We start from the raw sequence: 22,775 nt of genomic DNA on the forward strand, positions 1-22,775 counted from the left end.
TGATATGTATAAGTGTTTAGACTTACCTTCTCTCCTGGCATTCCAATAGGACCCTGAGGTCCTGGTAAGCCCTGTAATGACATTATTTAAATTACATTAATTTATTGTGTCTCCACATTCTAAATTGGTTTTGATTTCAGTGCCAAGAGCACAGAAAATGTGTCAAGGCTGCTGCACAATGGGAGATATTTATAGACCTAAAGAGATGCAAGTAATGGATTTTATCTGTAGTTCCTCACATACTCATGACTTGAAGATGTCATGAAATGGACATAACTTTGCTGTACAGCATGCAACATATTCAAAAGGTAAGTATTATGTACATTTTATATATATGCATTTTATTATTTTTACCCTTGTTACAGTTCTACTAGTTTCCTTTGACATAACAGTGGAGAATAACTTTTGTCCCCTCAGATAAGCAGGTCAGGTCTTCAGTATGTCTCTGTTCACTTTGTAGTTACTTACATGGGTCCCTGGGTTCCCCTGCTGTCCATTTGGTCCAGTCTCACCTTGAATACCCTGTTTGATAGAACAACACACAGTATATGTGAGACAGGTGTGTTAGGATAGTAAGAATTATTGAGTAATTATAATTTACACAATGTGTAGTACATAATGTTTTCTGTCCCTTGGGTGGAGGTGTATGCTCTTATATCTGTCTAAATATGTCATTTTAGCCATCTACTACCACATACCTCAGATTGTAAGGCTCAGTTGGGCAGGGCCATTGTTACCTTCTGTTTTATATTATAGTATGTAATTTATTTATATCATGGACCCCTGAATGTACAGTGCTGTTAATGTAACACCACTTTATAAATAAAGAGTAGTAGTAATAATAACAATAATTATACTCTACTTACTTGATTCCCTTTTGACCCAGGAGCTCCATCAATTCCACTCACACCTTGTTGACCGGGTGGGCCGGGAGGCCCTCGGGGACCCACTAAGCCACGTGCACCCTGTAAAGAAGGTGCATCAAATGAACTCCTAATAATTGGATATATTAATATGTAGGTTCCTTTTTCTTGCAATGCTCAGCAAAACCTATGGTCATGTTGCATAAAAAACGCCATTTATGTGTGCATTTAAAGTTATTCAGGTAGGCGGGGGCAGCCATATATTTAGATCTAATATCATGCATATATGTCAGGGGAACACTGCCCCTAGAGGCCAAATGACATTTACACACCAGAAATGGAATAGTGACTCGACAGCTCTTGTGTAATTACACCAGTCTCACCATGTTATGTTGCCCACAGGCAATAATGAGACTTGTACTTTCAATACAGTGTAACTATCCATAGTAGAAGTGATATCACTGATCATATGAGACTAGGGAGGAGCAGAGCATACATGCCTACACTCCCGGTTTTCGCGGGAGGAAGCCAATCGCGGCAATTTCCCGCGAAGGGGGCGGGGTTTAATGACGCGAACCATCCTGGGGAGGAGAAGCAAAAGGTAGGCAAGTATGGGGAGGAGGTAATCCCGAGCTATACTAAGGCTGGGATAACCGAGTATCCACAGATTATATTTTATGTTCTCTGTACCAATATATCTCTATAATATAATAACTGATCAGTGTTGTGGATGGTCTTTTCTAGCAGCTGATTCAGGACTTGGCAGTCAGTGAGTCTGGAGGTGGTGTTACTCCCTACAGGTGCCAGTCAGGGCCATAGCTCACAGATACAGTATGAGGACATGTCCAGGTATTATCTAGATCTACATGGAATAGAAAGAACACTTACTGCCTCTCCAGGGGAACCAGCCGGTCCAGGAGGTCCATCAGAACCCTGAGTATAAAAGAAAACATCAACACAGTGCAATACAGGAGCCATCACTGTAAATTAAGTGTTTCTAACAGAAGTTATCATAATTTAGCATCTAGACTACACTGTAAGTGCATGCATGGCTCCATAGCAGTCTGAGCAAATTTCCAAATAATTGGAAAAAAACAAAAGATTTTGTTCCATACATCAAATCAGAACTAAAAAACCAAATGTGGATGGTAACGTTTCAATTCTCATATATTTGTGTGTGTATGTGTGCGTGTGTGTATATATATATATATATATACACATATAAAAACAATTAAAATTCTTATCTCATGATGCTATTCACTTACTGTTATCGTTGATATATTATTTAAATTTTTTTTGTCACTGTGGGGTCTATTTACTAAGCAGTGTTAGGAGATAGAGTGAAAAGTGATAAGAAAGAGATAAGGTGCCAGCCAATCAGCTCCCAACTGTCATCTCACAGTGTTTGAAAAATGACGGGAGCTGATTGGCTGGCATCTTATCACTTTTCTCTATGTCTCCTAACACTGCTTAGTAAATAGACCCCTGTATCTTTCTAAAAAAAAAATCAATAAACATATTTAAAAAAAAAGATAAAATAACCCGTTGCAAGTTGCAACCAACCAGCTTTAAGATTTCGGAGGTGTAACTAGTACTAGAATGCTACAATCTACTGAAATTGTTCACTGGTTACTATGGGTTACAGAGTTCATATACTTATAAAAGCCTTTCATTGTTTCCTATAATCAGACATTAATGAAAACTGTTACATATGTAACCAGATTCTTGTTGTAGTTTTTCAGTATATTTTTGATGATCAAAGCTAAAGTCAGAATTGTTGCTATGGTTACAGCACCTTTCTTGCTCCGTTACAGTACCTGTGCACAACCATACAAATGTTCGCACCACACTATCAGACCCCTATATGCTCCTGTATTGTACTGACAGCAGTTATCTTTTATTTGCCAACATGCATCACACTTGTTTTAATGCCAAAAACAAGGCCATAACCAAGGATGCAGAGAGCATGGTGGGGCAAGTACTGATTACCCATGCCCAGGTTTGTTTGGGGGCTACCCATGGAAGTGGAGGTTGCATAATCTTCAAAGTGGGTCTTTTTCCTAGAGGGCGGATTTATGATTGACCAACCCCTCCTCTGTAGCAACAGGGCCCGCTAGATGGGTGTGTGACCAGTGCCTCTGTCTGACCAGTGCCTCTGCCCAGGACACAGGTCTAAGGGGGTGGCATGGTCAATGCCCTGATGGCTCCTTTTTCTAGCTTATAGGATGCCAGGAGATGGAGAGGCCTCAGAACTGATATTATTTACAGGAGTTTATACACACATTACCCTCACTTGTACATTATACAGTGATTAAGTCTCAATAGCGAACAGTCAGGCATGTAGGTATTAAAACTGTCAATATATTGTAAATCCAATCACCATTGTTTTATGTATAGCCTGAAGCAATTCAATGTATAGAATAGGAGATAATACCTGGTGACTTGAAATGCCGAAAGGGTAGTCAGTACAGGATGGGATAAGATAGATAGATATAAAGGTATTGGGTGTGTGACAACTAGAGGAGGCGCAGCTGGAAAAGGATCTTATGGAGCACCAGGCTACAAAGCCTGTGTGCACAGTAGAGGGGATGGTTGCAGCATTCTGGACGGAAGGGGGGGTATTATTTTGTGCCCCCCGACTTCTCAGTGCCCCTAACAACATACCTAGGTGACATTTCTTTATATTATAACACATAACCCAAAATGGATTTTACCTTATCACCATTATTTCCACTTGGACCAGGAAGCCCTTGATTTCCCAGGTCTCCCTGTGGTAGAGAAAATAAAAATAAGATCAAAACTCACAGCCGGGCCATCATAGTCTAAAATCAGGAAACACATGATGTTTTCATAGTCTGTAAAAGTCCACCTACACTTATTCTGCTGGAGGATTAAAACTACTAGTGGAAACTATTTGTAAATACAGAGACCCATCATTTGCAAGCAGGTGACACAATGGTCACGTCACCTTCATAATTCCTTCTTGCCATTTTTATCCCATATACTAGTAGATATGATGTCATTTCCTCCCATTAAATCAATCCATAAAACAAGATGGAGGATGGGAGGTAAGAGACAGATTTATTCAGCATGAAGTACACCAAACACCATAAATCCTCGATAAATCCTCTATAACTTACCCTGTGTCCCTTCTCGCCTGGAAGTCCCGGCAAGCCATCAAATCCACGGTCACCCTAAATCAAGAAAATCAGGGATGAATCTCGGATATAAATTCAATGTGTCCTTTCATGATCATTAACCTGGAGAGGTGCATCCTTTGCCTGCACACAGCATACAGTAAGTCACTAGTGCATTCTCATGACTTTTGGTTCAGCCTCAATGATCACATCCCCAGTGATTGTTACTGCGTGATAGAGCAGTGGGGCAGGCTCAATTAATTCACTACTACTTTCCAAATGAAATACCGACCAGTGAGGCACTTCTAGAGATGTTCTGGGATAGTCACACCCTGTAGCGACCATCTGTTTGCCATCTTTGTGAAAAGGTATGGGTCCATGCGAATAGGGGTGAGGGTTCTGTAAAATATGATGCAGGTCTGTGCAATGTCACCAAGTGTCCGTCCAATAAGGCTGAGTGCTGTACAATGTGCTGGGATCTATGTAATAAAGCTGGTGGTCTGTGAAATGCACCTGGGGGTCTGGGGAAAGTGATTCTTGGACATTGTGGTGGTAATACCATATTGGCTGCTGTTGCTATGTGATGCTTTGACTGCTACAAAATGGGGGGAACCTAAGATGGTTATAGATTGCGGGCAATGAGTGCTGGCACTATGGGAGCAACTGAATGCTTGTACAATGTGGGGGGAGCTTATTGCTGGTACAATATGAGGGGAGCTAACTGCTGGTACAATGGTACAGTTTCAGCATAATGCAGAGAACATTAATTCCTATAGTGTTTATATTTTATGTCAATAAATTAATCTGCCCAAAGACAAGACATATTGGCCCTCATTCAGAGCCGTACGCTCTGAGCAGAGCGCACGCTCTGAATGAGGGCCGCCCTCCATAAAAATGGAGCGTCCTCCTGGACGCTCGTATAGCTGTGGGTCACCACCCACAGCATATACGAGCGTGCAGTTTGATGGCCGCGATGGTCGTGACCATCGCGACCATCTAAACTGCGAGCCGGAGCCTGCGGTTGAGGTTTTCAACCGCAAGCCCCGGAGTGATTTTGGCTCTATCAGAGCCAAAATCACTCCCATTGACATCACTAGTGATGTCAGTGGGCCGGCTTCTGATGGGAGGCGTTCCCGTGGGAATGCCCCCGTCAGGGAGGCACGCCCCCGGCACGCCCACCAAAGGGGGCGTGCTGTCAGTCAACATCGACAGCACGCCCCCTTTGATCAGACACAACCAGCGAAGGACTTTCCTTCGCTCGTCGCGTCTGGCGCATGCGCACGACGGAGCACCCTCCGTCGTGCGCATGCTCAGTGCAGACCATCGACCCACTTGCGAGCGGACGGGTCTGAATCAGGGCCATAGTTTTTTGGGTGCTTCCCCTTTCCAACACATACATTTTTGTAGGTAAACACAGGGGGGTTTCCATTTGTCTGGAAACCTCCCTTCCTTCCTGGCCAGTGGATCAAATCATAACCACAATACATACTTGCCGACAATGGGCCTGATTCAGACCCGCTCGCGAGCGCTCGCAAGCGGGTCGATGTTGCCCAAGTGCACATGCACACGACGGAGGCGGCTCCGTCGTGCGCATGCGCAAGACCCGAATAACGACAGACAAGCCGTCATTAAGGGTCTCGCACCAAAGGGGGCGTGCTGTTGATGGTGATTGACAGCACGCCCCCTTTGGTGGGTGTGCCGGGGGCGTGGCTGCCCAGACTGAGGCGTTCCCATGGGAACACCTACTGTCTGGGACCGGCCCCACTGACATCACTAGTGTCAGTGGGGCCGGCCCCAAGGGTCTCGTCACAAGCCCGATGGTCGCGATGGTCTTGACCATCGCGACCATCATTTTGGCCGCTCGCTATAGCTGTGGGTGGTCACCCACAGCTATGCGAGCGGCCAGGAGGCCGCTCCAAAAAGTAGGAGGGACGGCCCTGATTCGGAGCGAGCGCTCTGTCAGAGCGTCCGGCTCTGAATCAGGGCCAATATTTTTTATCCACGGGAGAAGTTCGGGGAGGAGAAGCAGCTTGGTGGCAATGGGGGGCAGGACATGATGGTCCGTGTCATTAAGTCCTGCCCCTCATGGTAACTTGCTGTGATTCGCTAAGATTTAAATAGGGATGGAGCCAAATGACACGATTCTTGCAGAATCTTTCATTAAGCTCCGTCCGCTACACGGGGACCCGCGATTGCCACAGAAATTATCCCCATTCTGCCCACTTCACTACGAAGTGGGCAGGAATGCGGCAGAAATCCCTACTCTACCGGGGGTGCGGGGGGTTACCCGAAAAATTGGGAGCCTCCCACGAGCCTACTCTCCTACAGGAGAGTAGGCATGTATGCCACAATAGCAGCAATATATTATATAGTAATATATGTTGGCCACAACATACAGTATAATGACAGAAGGGAGCTGCTGCACATGCCCATTTGCAGCAGCTTCTAGATCCCCCGTCTAGAGTCACACAAGCAGGGATTCGTTTTCTGGTGGAGCAATTTCATAGTAAAGAATTTCAAAATTCTACTACATACAGAACAACTGCATTTAAACACTAATCTGATTGGTTATGCCAATTGCAACAACATACATTGATCCACACAAAAGTATCTGCTTTAATTACTAAAACCAGGCTAATTAGCAGGTTAAATACTGCCTACAAAGACTGTTCTGCACAGGTATAGATGTGTCCCCATACATCTAGCCTCAATGCGCCATGCAGCGCGACTTGTCTGGCATGAACCACAAGGTGCTGAAAATGCGTCATAGGCCCATATTCAATTTGGAGCGAAAAGCGAAAAAGTTTCGTCGATGACGTCATTTCGCCAGGCGGAAAAGTATTGCCATATTCAATTTGGAAGACTAGGCGGAAAGTCAGTGCAATGTAATAGGCGAAAAAGTTTTGCTTATGAATAGCAGGTGGAAAAAAGTGCAGAATGTGGGTTTTAAGACAAAAAGTTCTTCAAAAAGACTTAAGAACACCCCAAAAAAATGACTTTCATTTTGAGGGCAAAAAAATAAAAGTTGGGGGACAAAGTTAAAAAAAAACTAGCTAAATAGACTCCAGGGGGGTCCGCAAGTATGCCCCAGGGGTTTTTTTGATTGCAGGTGTTTGCAGCAGGTGTTTTTGTTAAGTATTTTTAAACAAAACTTTAGCAACTTTAAAATATGCTAACCCCCCCCCATTTTCAGCTACCCAAAATTTGCAGGGACTAGTTATTTTCTCCTGAAAATAAAACATAATGCTATTCTTCACCACTTATGCAAATACGCAAAACAGCGCCTATTGAGACCATTTAAAAACACCAAATACCTTCAACAGGCCAATTCAGGGATATCCATAGTGATCCCCCATGTCAGTGCATCTTTTGGGGGGTGCCAGGCTGACTACCCCATTTTGGAGAGGACTTTCCGCCTGTTCAAGTATCGCCGGGTGCCATTTTCGCGTACTTTCATATTAAATACGGGGAATCGCGGGGACGTGTGCGAAAAGTTTCCGCACCCAAAACACGCGATGTAGGCGAAAAGTCACCAGGCAAAAAAGTATCGCGGGTGCGAAATATATTGAATATGGGCCTAAGTCGCAATGCAGCAGACTGCTGAGTAATTTGATATGTGACACTGGGATGTGGTCAGTATCCTGTCAAGATGCCGGCGCTTAGAATCTCAGTACCAGAATCCCGACACCTGTCAGAATCCTGGCGCCGGCGTCCCAACGCTAAGTATTGGGGTTAGGGAGAGGGTTATGGTTAGGCACTAGGGGGAGGGTTAGGGTTAGGCATTAAGGGGGTAGGGTTAGGTTTAGGGTGCGGGGAGGGGGAGGTTAGGTTTAGGCACTAGGTTTAGGCACTAGGGGGAGGTTAGATTTAGGCATCGGGGAGGGAGATTTAAGGGTAAGGAGGAGAGGAAGGTTAGGATACTGACAGACGAGTGTCGGTATCCTAACCCTGACGGGATGCTGCCATAGGGATTCTGACCGCTGGGATCCCGAGCGTCGGCATCCCATACCCAACCCACGACACTTGTATGTCTGTGTGCACCTGAATCTGTATATTAACTGCAACGGAACCTGGAATCTAAGAAGCTGCGGCCGTTACATTGTAGCACTTCATTTACAGATTCAGAGACTCAGTTGCACACAAACACATATAAGTGTTGCATATCAAATGAATCAGCACAGTCTGCTGCTGCGACTTAGATGCATTTTCGGCAAAAAAAGGCGCAAAAAAGACGCCCGGCGCTAACAGAGTCTCACAGGACCTAACGTGCCACGAACTGCAGCAAATATGTGTAAGGACACATCTGTACAGTGCTGAGATATACACCTACCTTGATTCCAGTTTCCCCAGGTAAACCACGTCCGCCATCTGCTCCACCACGCCCCTGAGAGAAAACAGAGAGAAAATGGCCGTGGTCCAATCATTTAGAATGAGAGAGGAGATGCAATGGAGGAATGACTGAGACAGGCAGAATGGAAAGGTAGACATGGGAATGAGAGGGGAGGAGATGGGAGCAATAGGGAGATGTGAGAGATACGTGAAAGTAAATGAACATGGAGGTGATGATATTAACAGACACAGAATGTACATGTATGACTAATACTCACTCTTTTACCAATCTTCCCTGGGGGTCCAATGATGCCTTGAAAACCCCGTGGGCCCTGGAATCATAATGTAATAATTCAGAAAGTATCAAAAAGGGACAACACAATGTGGAACCATCTTCCCACCATAGAATGACACAAGTAGCATGAAGCTATGCAAGGGGGCAGGCAGGTGGTGCTAGGCGGTGTTGACAAGACAAGCACATATGCAATAGACCTAGGGGTCTGCACTATGTTACTGTAGGGTGTGTACTGGGGCTGGTGGTCTATGATGGGAGAAATGCCTCATGGAAACCATGCCTCTCACCATAGGGTGAGGGTGAAGCTGTGCAATGCGGCAGACAGGTGGTGCTGTGTAGTGTTGACAAACACCTGTGCAATGTACCTGAGGGTCTGTGCAATGTGACCGCAGGGTTGTGTAATGAGGCTGGTGGTCTTTACTTCCTCCCAATATATAGGGTGATGCCGGCAGGATAATGACTTATTGCCGCAGTTTAACTAAAAAATACTTTGGTGAGAATGACCCAGAACAGTAAATATTAAGTATCTCTTCCAATAAAAAGAGGCCTAAAGGAAATGAATACTCTCTCTCCCAACACTATATGATGTAACAAAACAAGGAATATACAGATTATCTTTTATTTTACTCAATTAATTCCCTGAAGCAGGGGATCACAACTCTAGTCCTCAGGTACTTCCAACAGGTCATGTTATGTGAATGTCTTTAATCATGCACAGGTGAGCTAATCTATTTTACCTGGTCAGGTTTTATCCCACCTGCTTCCATAGACAGAAATGCTCAAAACATGACCTGCTGGGCAAACTTGGGGGTTGAGGTTGAGAACCACTTGCCCTAAAGTAAGAAATGTAAGACAGCCAAAATGACGTACCGGAGGTCCTGAATCCCCAAAATCACCCTTTAGACCTTGCGAACCAGGAGGACCCTGAAATATAAGCACATGTCACATGCTTTCAATGGTTCCTCAGTTCTATAGTGTCAAATGCTGCAATGCAAACTCTGGTTCTTGTGTGATTATTATTCAACAAAAAAAACACAAATCTTAATATGAGATGAAATTGTAAAGGTCATTAAAACTCTACATAAACATACTTACAAGAGGACCTGAGCGACCCGTCATACCCAATGGCCCAGGTGGACCTTTCATGGCCATCTAACAGTAGAAACAATGAAATTATTCAGTAATGCAAATTGATGCTTTTTAAAAAAAAATCTGCCACCAGCCAATAGTCTTCACGGGATACTGCACCTTGGCCTGCTGCAAGATTGATTGTGCCTGTGCTTCTTGAAATGACACAGTCTGTCCTCTGCCATCACCACCACCATACTGGAACTAGATATGAGTCAAATAATTTTTTAAGTTGTAGTTGGTTATAATGCAACATAAATGTCATGGTCAAAACAAATTATGTTTTTATGTCGTGTGCTAAATGGAGAAATGGCGTAAAGGAGGAACAGCATGTGACTGGTAGTCAGCAGGATCTATATCACCCATATTCTTCAGAAAAGCACCTTTGGGAGGGATAACCATGTTTCCTACAAGGCATAGAGGATGAGAACAGCCCCCATTGTCACCAAAGGCAACTGATGACCACAAATCTCTCCCAAACAGAAAGTATTGCAAATTGTGACCAGGGATCATGTCGAGAGATTACTAAGCGTCAATCTCTTATTCCAGGACTGTCAAATTGGTGGCCACAGATAAAACGTCATAACAATTATGTGGCTCTGATCTTGTCGTATAGTTAGTTTGGTATGACATCATTACTTTATTAAGTAATGATACAAATGCATCAGTTTAGTACCTATTTCCAGACCACCCCAATTTTTATCCAGTTCCCCCTCAAATGTCTGCGTCTATTTTTATTTTTTCCTTTGGCAAAGGTTAATTACAAGTGTTCTATGGTAATTGTAACATTACTGGCCTCATATGTACTATACTACTTCACAGATGGCAACTGTTCCCCACAGAGTTAGCGACACCAATAAATATAGAGGTCCTGCCATTAGAGTAATAAAGAGAAACAAATTATGTATTTGTTCTTCATTATATCCCTATGGGTGACTATGAAATCATTGATATAATAATAATCTCAATAAGATGATTCACAGGGGAGATTTACCAATCATTGCTTTGCGCAGCACGTATCATTAGGGCGTACACCCAGCAAAATCTAAAAGGACTCTCTAGGGATGGCTATTGACCATCAATACTTTTTGCAACCATCGAAGGTTTGTAGCAGATGACTTTGCCGTCATCAAGGGAGGACCAATGCAGCACATCCATTGCTTGAGTTGGCCACCAACCATCAATGGTTCAGTTATTGAAAGATTCCCACTGATGGTTAAAAGCCATCAACCATCGATGGCATGTGCCTCGATGAACAATCCTAGGATACTCTCCACAGGAGGAGTGTGTCTTGAACCACCCAGAGACATGCCTAGCACTATATTCATTTAATCAAATTTCCCAGCCTCTGCCATATCATCAAAGCCCCAATCATTCCTGCAACTTGGTCACTTCACACATCTATAACCATATTATCCCACACAGTAGTGCCCCCAATTCAAATTATGCCAAATAGAACTGTGTGGTGTATTTTACATAGTACAAGTATACAATAACTCCTCACTGCTTCGTACTCGGCTCCTCTCGGGGTGGGGATAATTAGGGCGTGAAATAAAGGGAGAATGATGCTGCACTGCTACATCTTGCTAGTCATTGTGGGGTAGATGTACTAAGGACCTCATTCAGAGCCACTCGCAAAATGCGAGCGTTCACTCTGAATGATGGCGGCCGCTTCTATGTTCAGAGCCGGCCTCCTGGCCACTCGCTAGGCTGTGTGACCACCCGCAGCTTTAGCGAGCGCCAGGTTGATGGTCACGATGGTCAAGACCATCGCGACTATCGGGGCTTGCGACGAGACCCTTGTGGTAGGGTCTTGTCTACCGCAAGCCCCAGTAAGCTTTCGGCTCTATTAGAGCCGGAAACTCATCACTGACATCACGAGTGATATCAGTGGAGCCGACCCCAAACAACAGGCGTTCCATCGGGAACGCCTCCGTTTGTGTAGCCACCCCCCGCCCCGCCTACAAAACGGGGAGAGCTGTCGATCACCATCCACAGCCGCCCCTTTTGTAGAGAGTCCCGGAGCGAGAGAATTTCTCTCTCGCTCCGGGGCTTGCGCATGCGCAGTGCAGGGCCTCAACATCGACCCGCTTGCGAGTGCATAGGCGCTTGCAAGTGGGTCTGAATTAGACCCTAAGTCTTCTAGAGAGATAAAGTACCAACCAATCAGCTCCTAACTGCCATCTTTCAAATAAATCTTGTTAAATGACAGGAGCTGATTGGTTGGTACTTTATCGCTCTCCAAGGCTTAGTAAATCTCCCCCAAGTGACTTATTCATTGACACGGCCACCAAAATGCCAGCAACATAGGTGATTGTGCTGTAAAACACCGAAATAGGAGCCTGCACCCTGGACCCTATGTGCGCTCGGCGATGTGTGCCATGTTAATTACATGAAACCTCTGCAGTGTGTTTCAAACACCAGTTATCCAATTACCCAGAATCCCACAGGATCAAATTCTACTTACAGGTAACATCACTGTGTTCCCAGGTGGCCCTAGGATTCCATCAGCTCCATTGAGGCCAGGTCGCCCTGGAGGACCCTGTAAAAGCAGAAGAGAGAGGAGTGGGCTGTCAGTCATAAGAAGAGTGTGAAGAACACGGCATCATGTAATGACATGTAGAGAGTGGTGCGGTGCTGGAGGGTAAGTAAGTGGGGATAAAAGAACTCTGCATACATAGCTCACATTACATGATATCACCGTGTAGATTCCTCTCTCAGCTGAAGATCATACATCACTCAGATATGTCACGGATCTAGTCCTCACTACATGGAGAGTATTTTACTGGCATGTTAATCTTGTGGAGTGCCTTCTGCTCTCTAGAAACCATGGCTGTTTTATTTATGGCCCGGGTGACAGGTTGGATCTCTGTAATCCCAGAAGACAAATAGGTGTGTTTGACCTAAGATGATTCCTTGTCAGACAGGTAAATGAGCTATGTGCATATTTTATATCCATTGCATGCACAAACCGTACAGTGCACGCATTCGCACAATCACATAGAATTATTAGGGGCACCTGCTTGACTATTGGGCAGGTGCACGAAATTCACATGTCGCGAAAAAACCACTAGGCAGAAATAATTGACTCTCCGACATGGTAAGGCTCAAGAACATTATCATTAATAATATTACTACTTAAATGCTCATCTTAACTCATAATGTAAGAACAATATGAACTAATACTGAGCACTGCATTCAGCATTCGGAACAAGAGAAGTTGTACTGTGGGATACAAATAGGGAATAAAAATTTAAGGGACAACTTTTGAAACCTGGGATTGTACTTGACGACTATGTATAAACCCATTGTTCCAGGGAGGAAGCTTTTACTTTCCTTACACACACCTGTAACATTTGTCTGAACACATTCTATGGTTGAATTTGCACCAGCTTAATCCTTGGCTGGGGTGCTGAGAGGGAAGAATGGGGACAGGTACTAATTACCTGGATTTGGGCCAGTCAGGGATCTGGCAGGTGGATGAATGCGCGTGCATAATCATTTTCATTGATTTTTTTTCCTTTGAGCGGGCATGGGCGCTCCCCACTCCCCCTGGATTTGGCCACGTCTACCCCATCCCCTGGGCCTTCTGTTACTCTCTATGGCCCGGATCTTTGGTACAAGAGATCCAACTGGAAGCGGAAGCATGCGCTCGCCTCTGACTAGCCTGAAGTTCTATCAACATACCCACAACCTGCCCGCGACTGACTTCTTCTATGTGTAATGTCCCATGGCCACCCAGTTACATCGCAGTGGCAAGCGGAGAAACAACTGAGATCGTATAATTCTGGATTGCCCATAATTGCTATAAATTGTGTATGAAGCCGCCACACGTGTTTTAAAAAAAAAAAAATGATGAAAACCGTAAGCAGTCAAAATTGCGCATAACTCAAATCAGGTCCCATATGTTTTCCTCAAGACATTTGTAAAATAATGATAACCTCCAAATAAGTACCCCCTGCTTTACTGTTATAGGGCGCAGATGAAGGGAAGTATTCTGCCATCAATGTAAAATAAATGTCTAACACACAAAGGAAACTTCATGGCAGTAGCATTCATGGCAACAGTTTACTATCTTATGTTGGACAGTGCTCCGTGACAGATAAATGATTCAATGGATGTAGGGGGTGTTTATATCCTCTGTCGACAATTTTTTTTAACATGGATAATGCAGTGTTCACTATTAGTGCTGCAATAAACAGAATCACCACCCACCCATGGACACTTCCTTTTTTACTAAGGCGTAAATCATCAGCCTTAGTGGCAATAATTTATAGCACATTGATAGGTAGAATATTGGTTCTCCCCACAAACTGTCCTGTGTGTATAGCAGATCCACTTTAAAATGTCAGAGGTACTGATCTAATAAATAGTTTCAAACACTAGATAGGATAATGGAATGTTATCTAATGGAATTCCCTTCCCACTGTGGGTCTCCCTACTGCTGTTATCCAGAATCTCTCTGCAAGGGCCACAATTCCAAGGTGTCAAAAAAAGAGCAGCCTATGTGGCTCCTGGAAGATTACCATCCAGGCCATTGAGGAGCCAGAAGCTATTCCAAGGCTAGGAGGTCAGGAAGGAGGGGCTATAGGGGAAGAGATGAGATGTGATTGTCAGATGATTGCAGTTCATGGCCTTATGTACAGTATGTAGTACTTATAAAGAGGTGACAATAAGGGCATAGTGGCTTATTTTCCCAGAATGTATGCAAAACTCTGTCCTGCATTAGGCAGAGACCTTCCAGATTCCAGTGAGAGCAGGAAATTCTCCTCCAAGGGCTCTCGATTGTTTGCAAGATGGGCGAGGATGTGATGCCATGGCATTATAAAATCACAAACACCAGGAGGGCAAAGGAGTGATGTGGCCATTAGCATCATTGGACTTAAATTAGCGTTAGGAACAAATCCAGCTATTGGGTACATACTGTGAGGGGTGTAACTCATACTTTATACTTATTGGACCTCCCCTCCAGGATCTTCAATGGAGATGTCCACGAAGAGAGTGCGGAGGGTGGGGTGAAACAAAGCGTGTAATCATGGTCCTGCCCTTCACTGCGCAATGTTGTCATTTTCTATGGGAGAGGTAGGGATCCTGGAAATTCCTGAGTCTCCCAGACATGCCGTTAGAGGAGGTGAGTATGGTATACATTCCTGAGTCTCCCGGACATGCCGTTAGAGGTGGTGAGTATGGTATAAATTCCTGAGTCTCCCGGACATGCCGTTAGAGGAGGTGAGTATGGTATAAATTCATGAGTCTCCCGAACATGCCGTTAGAGGAGGTGAGCATGGTATAAATTCCTGAGTCTCCCGGACATGCTGTTAGAGGAGGTGAGTATGGTATAAATTCCTGAGTCTCCCGGACATGCTGTTAGAGGAGGTGAGTATGGTATAAATTCCTGAGTCTCCCGGACATGACGTTAGAGGAGGTGAGTATGATATAAATTCCTGAGTCTCCCGGACATGCCGTTAGAGGAGGTGAGTATGGTATAAATTCATGAGTCTCCCGGGCATGCCGGCCGTTAGAGGAGGTGAGTATGGTATAAATTCTTAAGTCTCCCGGACATGCCGTTAGAGGAGGTGAGTATGGTATAAATTCCTGAGTCTCCCGGACATGCCATTAGAGGAGGTGAGTATGGTATAAATTCCTGAGTCTCCCGGACATGCCGTTAGAGGAGGTGAGTATGGTATAAATTCATGAGTCTCCCGGACATGTCGTTAGAGGAGGTGAGTATGGTATAAATTCCTGAGTCTCACGGACATGCCGTTAGTGGAGCTGAGTATGGTATAAATTCCTGAGTCTCCCGGACATGACGTTAGAGGTGGTGAGTATGGTATAAAATGATGAAAACCGTAAGCAGTCAAAATTGCGCATAACTCAAATCCGGTCCCATATGTTTTCCTCAAGACATTTGTAAAATAATGGTAACCTCCAAATAAGTACCCCTGCTTTACTGTTATAGGGCGCAGATGAAGGGAAGTATTCTGCCATCATTGTAAAATAAAAGTCTAACACACAAAGGAAACTTCATGGCAGTAGCATTCATGGCAACAATTTACTATCTTATGTTGGACAGTGCTCCGTGACAGATAAATGATTCAATGGATGTAGGGGGTGTTTATATCCTCTGTCGCCAATTTTTTTTAACATGGATAATGCAGTGTTCACTATTAGTGCTGCAATAAACAGACTCACCACCCATCCATGGACACTTCCTTTTTTACTAAGGCGTAAATCATCAGCCTTAGTGGCAATAATTTATAGCACATTGATAGGTAGAATATTGGTTCTCCCCACAAACTGTCCTGTGTGTATGTAGCAGATCCACTTTAAAATGTCAGAGGTACTGATCTAAAAAATAGTTTCAAACACTAGATAGGATAATGGAATGTTATTTAATGGAATTCCCTTCCCACTGTGGGTCTCCCTACTGCTGTTATCCTGAATCTCTCTGCAAGGGCCACAATTCCAAGGTGTCAAAAAAAGAGCAGCCTATGTGGCTCCTGGAAGATTACCATCCAGGCCATTGAGGAGCCAGAAGCTGTTCCAAGGCTAGGAGGTCAGGAAGGAGGGGCTATAGGGGAAGAGATGAGATGTGATTGTCAGATAATTGCAGTTCATGGCCTTATGTACAGTATGTAGTACTTATAAAGAGGTGACAATAAGGGCATAGTGGCTTATTTTCCCAGAATGTATGCAAAACTCTGTCCTGCATTAGGCAGAGACCTTCCAGATTCCAGTGAGAGCAGGAAATTCTCCTCCAAGGGCTCTCGATTGTCTGCAAGATGGGCGAGGATGTGATGCCATGGCATTACAAAATCACACACACCAGGAGGGCAAAAGAGTGATGTGGCCATTAGCATCATTGGACTTAAATTAGCGTTAGGAACAAATCCAGCTATTGGGTACATACTGTAAAGGGTGTAACTCATTCTTTATACTTACTGGACCTCCCCTCCAGGATGTTCAATGGAGATGTCCACGAAGAGAGTGCGTAGGGTGGGGTGAAACAAAGCGTGTAATCATGGCCCTGCCCTTCACTGCACAATGTTGTCATTTTCTATGGGAGAGGTTGGGATCCTGGAAATTCCTGAGTCTCCCAGACATGCCGTTAGAGGAGGTGAGTATGGTATAAATTCCTGAGTCTCCAGGACATGCCGTTAGAGGTGGTGAGTATGGTATAAATTCCTGAGTCTCCTGGACATGCCCTTAGAGGAGGTGAGTATGGTATAAATTCATGAGCCTCCCGGACATGCCGTTAGAGGAGGTGAGTATGATATAAATTCCTGAGTCTCCCGGACATGCCGTTAGAGGTGGTGAGTATGGTATAAATTCATGAGTCTCCCGGGCATGCCGTTAGAGGAGGTGAGTATGGTATAAATTCCTGAGTCTCCCGGACATGCCCTTAGAGGAGGTGAGTATGGTATAAATTCATGAGCCTCCCAGACATGCCGTTAGAGGAGGTGAGTATGATATAAATTCCTGAGTCTCCCGGGCATGCCGGTAGAGGAGCTGAGTATGGTATAAATTCCTGAGCCTCCTGGACATGTCGTTAGAGGGGGTGAGTATGGTATAAATTCCTGAGTCTCCCGGACATGACGTTAGAGGAGGTGAGTATGGTATAAATTCATGAGTCTCCCGGACATGCCGTTAGAGGAGGTGAGTATGGTATAAATTCCTGAGTCTCCAGGACATGCCGTTAGAGGTGGTGAGTATGGTATAAATTCCTGAGTCTCCTGGACATGCCCTTAGAGGAGGTGAGTATGGTATAAATTCATGAGCCTCCCGGACATGCCGTTAGAGGAGGTGAGTATGATATAAATTCCTGAGTCTCCCGGACATGCCGTTAGAGGTGGTGAGTATGGTATAAATTCATGAGTCTCCCGGGCATGCCGTTAGAGGAGGTGAGTATGGTATAAATTCCTGAGTCTCCCGGACATGCCCTTAGAGGAGGTGAGTATGGTATAAATTCATGAGCCTCCCAGACATGCCGTTAGAGGAGGTGAGTATGATATAAATTCCTGAGTCTCCCGGGCATGCCGGTAGAGGAGCTGAGTATGGTATAAATTCCTGAGCCTCCTGGACATGTCGTTAGAGGGGGTGAGTATGGTATAAATTCCTGAGTCTCCCGGACATGACGTTAGAGGAGGTGAGTATGGTATAAATTCATGAGTCTCCCGGACATGCCGTTAGAGGAGGTGAGTATGGTATAAATTCCTGAGTCTCCCGGACATGCAGTTAGAGGTGGTGAGTATGGTATAAATTCATGAGTCTCCTGGGCATGCCGTTAGAGGAGGTGAGTATGGTATAAATTCATGAGCCTCCCGGACATGCCGTTAGAGGAGGTGAGTATGGTATAAATTCCTGAGTCTCCCGGACATGCCGTTAGAGGTGGTGAGTATGGTATAAATTAATGAGTCTCCCGGACATGCCGTTAGAGGAGGTGAGTATGGTATAAATTCCTGAGTCTCCCGGACATGCTGTTAGAGGAGGAGAGTATGGTATAAATTCCTGAGTCTCCCGGACATGACGTTAGAGGAGGTGAGTATGATATAAATTCCTGAGTCTCCCGGACATGCCGTTAGAGGAGGTGAGTATGGTATAAATTCATGAGTCTCATGGGCATGCCGGCCGTTAGAGGAGGTGAGTATGGTATAAATTCTTAAGTCTCCCGGACATGCCGTTAGAGGAGGTGAGTATGGTATAAATTCCTGAGTCTCCCGGACATGCCGTTAGAGGAGGTGAGTATGGTATAAATTCCTGAGTCTCCCGGACATGCCGTTAGAGGAGGTGAGTATGGTATAAATTTATGAGTCTCCCGGACATGCCGTTAGAGGAGGTGAGTATGGTATAAATTCCTGAGTCTCACGGACATGCCGTTAGTGGAGGTGAGTATGGTATAAATTCCTGAGTCTCCCGGACATGACGTTAGAGGTGGTGAGTATGGTATAAAATGATGAAAACCGTAAGCAGTCAAAATTGCGCATAACTCAAATCCGGTCCCATATGTTTTCCTCAAGACATTTGTAAAATAATGGTAACCTCCAAATAAGTACCCCTGCTTTACTGTTATAGGGCGCAGATGAAGGGAAGTATTCTGCCATCATTGTAAAATAAAAGTCTAACACACAAAGGAAACTTCATGGCAGTAGCATTCATGGCAACAATTTACTATCTTATGTTGGACAGTGCTCCGTGACAGATAAATGATTCAATGGATGTAGGGGGTGTTTATATCCTCTGTCGCCAATTTTTTTTAACATGGATAATGCAGTGTTCACTATTAGTGCTGCAATAAACAGACTCACCACCCATCCATGGACACTTCCTTTTTTACTAAGGCGTAAATCATCAGCCTTAGTGGCAATAATTTATAGCACATTGATAGGTAGAATATTGGTTCTCCCCACAAACTGTCCTGTGTGTATGTAGCAGATCCACTTTAAAATGTCAGAGGTACTGATCTAAAAAATAGTTTCAAACACTAGATAGGATAATGGAATGTTATTTAATGGAATTCCCTTCCCACTGTGGGTCTCCCTACTGCTGTTATCCAGAATCTCTCTGCAAGGGCCACAATTCCAAGGTGTCAAAAAAAGAGCAGCCTATGTGGCTCCTGGAAGATTACCATCCAGGCCATTGAGGAGCCAGAAGCTATTCCAAGGCTAGGAGGTCAGGAAGGAGGGGCTATAGGGGAAGAGATGAGATGTGATTGTCAGATGATTGCAGTTCATGGCCTTATATACAGTATGTAGTACTTATAAAGAGGTGACAATAAGGGCATAGTGGCTTATTTTCCAAGAATGTATGCAAAACTCTGTCCTACATTAGGCAGAGACCTTCCAGATTCCAGTGAGAGCAGGAAATTCTCCTCCAAGGGCTCTCGATTGTCTGCAAGATGGGCGAGGATGTGATGCCATGGCATTACAAAATCACAAACACCAGGAGGGCAAAGGAGTGATGTGGCCATTAGCATCATTGGACTTAAATTAGCGTTAGGAACAAATCCAGCTATTGGGTACATACTGTGAGGGGTATAACTCATACTTTATACTTACTGGACCTCCCCTCCAGGATCTTCAATGGAGATGTCCACGAAGAGAGTGCGTAGGGTGGGGTGAAACAAAGCGTGTAATCATGGCCCTGCCCTTCACTGCGCAATGTTGTCATTTTCTATGGGAGAGGTTGGGATCCTGGAAATTCCTGAGTCTCCCAGACATGCCGTTAGAGGAGGTGAGTATGGTATAAATTCCTGAGTCTCCCGGACATGCCGTTAGAGGTGGTGAGTATGGTATAAATTCCTGAGTCTCCCGGACATGCCGTTAGAGGAGGTGAGTATGGTATAAATTCCTGAGTCTCCTGGACATGCCCTTAGAGGAGGTGAGTATGGTATAAATTCATGAGCCTCCCGGACATGCCGTTAGAGGAGGTGAGTATGATATAAATTCCTGAGTCTCCCGGACATGCCGTTAGAGGTGGTGAGTATGGTATAAATTCATGAGTCTCCCGGGCATGCCGTTAGAGGAGGTGAGTATGGTATAAATTCCTGAGTCTTCCGGACATGCCCATAGAGGAGGTGAGTATGGTATAAATTCATGAGCCTCCCGGACATGCCGTTAGAGGAGGTGAGTATGGTATAAATTCCTGAGTCTCCTGGACATGCCGTTAGAGGAGGTGAGTATGGTATAAATTCCTGAGTCTCCCGGACATGCCGTTAGAGGTGGTGAGTATGGTATAAATTCCTAAGTCTCCCGGACATGTCGTTAGAGGGGGTGAGTATGGTATAAATTCCTGAGTCTCCCGGACATGACGTTAGAGGAGGTGAGTATGGTATAAATTCATGAGTCTCCCGGACATGCCGTTAGAGGAGGTGAGTATGGTATAAATTCCTGAGTCTCCCGGACATGCCGTTAGAGGTGGTGAGTATGGTATAAATTCATGAGTCTCCCGGGCATGCCGTTAGAGGAGGTGAGTATGGTATAAATTCATGAGCCTCCCGGACATGCCATTAGAGGAGGTGAGTATGATATAAATTCCTGAGCCTCCCGGACATGCCGTTAGAGGTGGTGAGTATGGTATAAATTCATGAGTCTCCCGGGCATGCCGTTAGAGGAGGTGAGTATGGTATAAATTCCTGAGTCTCCCGGACATGCCCTTAGAGGAGGTGAGTATGGTATAAATTCATGAGTCTCCCGGGCATGCCGTTAGAGGAGGTGAGTATGGTATAAATTCCTGAGTCTCCTGGACATGCCGTTAGAGGAGGTGAGTATGGTATAAATTCCTGAGTCTCCCGGACATGCCGTTAGAGGTGGTGAGTATGGTATAAATTCCTAAGTCTCCCGGACATGTCGTTAGAGGGGGTGAGTATGGTATAAATTCCTGAGTCTCCCGGACATGACGTTAGAGGAGGTGAGTATGGTATAAATTCATGAGTCTCCCGGACATGCCGTTAGAGGAGGTGAGTATGGTATAAATTCCTGAGTCTCCCGGACATGCCGTTAGAGGTGGTGAGTATGGTATAAATTCATGAGTCTCCCGGGCATGCCGTTAGAGGAGGTGAGTATGGTATAAATTCATGAGCCTCCCGGACATGCCATTAGAGGAGGTGAGTATGATATAAATTCCTGAGCCTCCCGGACATGCCGTAAGAGGTGGTGAGTATGGTATAAATTCATGAGTCTCCCGGGCATGCTGGCCGTTAGAGGAGGTGAGTATGGTATAAATTCCTGAGTCTCCCGGACATGCCGTTAGAGGAGGTGAGTATGGTATAAATTCCTGAGTCTCCCGGACATGCCGTTAGAGGAGGTGAGTATGGTATAAATTCCTGAGTCTCCCGGACATGCCGTTAGAGGAGGTGAGTATGGTATAAATTCATGAGTCTCCCGGACATTCCGTTAGAGGAGGTGAGTATGGTATAAATTCATGAGTCTCCCGGACATGCCGTTAGAGGAGGTGAGTATGGTATAAATTCCTGAGTCTCCCGGACATGCAGTTAGAGGTGGTGAGTATGGTATAAATTCATGAGTCTCCCGGGCATGCCGTTAGAGGAGGTGAGTATGGTATAAATTCATGAGCCTCCCGGACATGCCATTAGAGGAGGTGAGTATGATATAAATTCCTGAGTCTCCCGGACATGCCGTTAGAGGTGGTGAGTATGGTATAAATTCATGAGTCTCCCGGGCATGCTGGCCGTTAGAGGAGGTGAGTATGGTATAAATTCCTGAGTCTCCCGGGCATGCCGTTAGAGGAGGTGAGTATGGTATAAATTCCTGAGTCTCCCGGACATGCCGTTAGAGGAGGTGAGTATGGTATAAATTCCTGAGTCTCCCGGACATGCCGTTAGAGGAGGTGAGTATGGTATAAATTCCTGAGTCTCCCGGACATGCCGTTAGAGGAGGTGAGTATGGTATAAATTCCTGAGTCTCCCGGACATGACGTTAGAGGTGGTGAGTATGGTATAAAATGATGAAAACCGTAAGCAGTCAAAATTGCACATAACTCAAATCCGGTCCCATATGTTTTCCTCAAGACATTTGTAAAATAATGGTAACCTCCAAATAAGTACCCCTGCTTTACTGTTATAGGGCGCAGATGAAGGGAAGTATTCTGCCATCATTGTAAAATAAAAGTCTAACACACAAAGGAAACTTCATGGCAGTTGCATTCATGGCAACAATTTACTATCTTATGTTGGACAGTGCTCCGTGACAGATAAATGATTCAATGGATGTAGGGGGTGTTTATATCCTCTGTCGCCAATTTTTTTTAACATGGATAATGCAGTGTTCACTATTAGTGCTGCAATAAACAGACTCACCACCCATCCATGGACACTTCCTTTTTTACTAAGGCGTAAATCATCAGCCTTAGTGGCAATAATTTATAGCACATTGATAGGTAGAATATTGGTTCTCCCCACAAACTGTCCTGTGTGTATGTCGCAGATCCACTTTAAAATGTCAGAGGTACTGATCTAATAAATAGTTTCAAACACTAGACAGGATAATGGAATGTTATTTAATGGAA

At 44.8% G+C, this 22,775-nt stretch overlaps 1 protein-coding gene across 2 annotated transcripts in view; it reads right to left on the reverse strand.

Moving 5' to 3' along the window:
* Positions 1-22,775, reverse strand: part of COL5A3 (collagen type V alpha 3 chain) — a 348,363-nt gene that overhangs the window by 78,200 nt on the left and 247,388 nt on the right. For both annotated transcript variants that reach the window (XM_088479876.1, XM_088479875.1), the window contains 12 exons: positions 12,220-12,294; positions 9,873-9,956; positions 9,720-9,776; positions 9,495-9,548; positions 8,608-8,661; positions 8,331-8,384; positions 4,004-4,057; positions 3,578-3,631; positions 1,752-1,796; positions 867-965; positions 469-522; positions 27-71 (listed from right to left, as the gene is read on the reverse strand). In XM_088479876.1, the coding sequence (XP_088336002.1) occupies positions 27-71; positions 469-522; positions 867-965; positions 1,752-1,796; positions 3,578-3,631; positions 4,004-4,057; positions 8,331-8,384; positions 8,608-8,661; positions 9,495-9,548; positions 9,720-9,776; positions 9,873-9,956; positions 12,220-12,294 (729 nt within the window). The remainder of the gene's footprint in view (positions 1-26; positions 72-468; positions 523-866; positions 966-1,751; positions 1,797-3,577; positions 3,632-4,003; positions 4,058-8,330; positions 8,385-8,607; positions 8,662-9,494; positions 9,549-9,719; positions 9,777-9,872; positions 9,957-12,219; positions 12,295-22,775) is intronic.

Source organism: Taudactylus pleione, unplaced genomic scaffold (assembly GCF_031769625.1).
Source record: "Taudactylus pleione unplaced genomic scaffold, aTauple2 ptg000248l, whole genome shotgun sequence".
Taxonomy (NCBI): domain Eukaryota; kingdom Metazoa; phylum Chordata; class Amphibia; order Anura; family Myobatrachidae; genus Taudactylus; species Taudactylus pleione.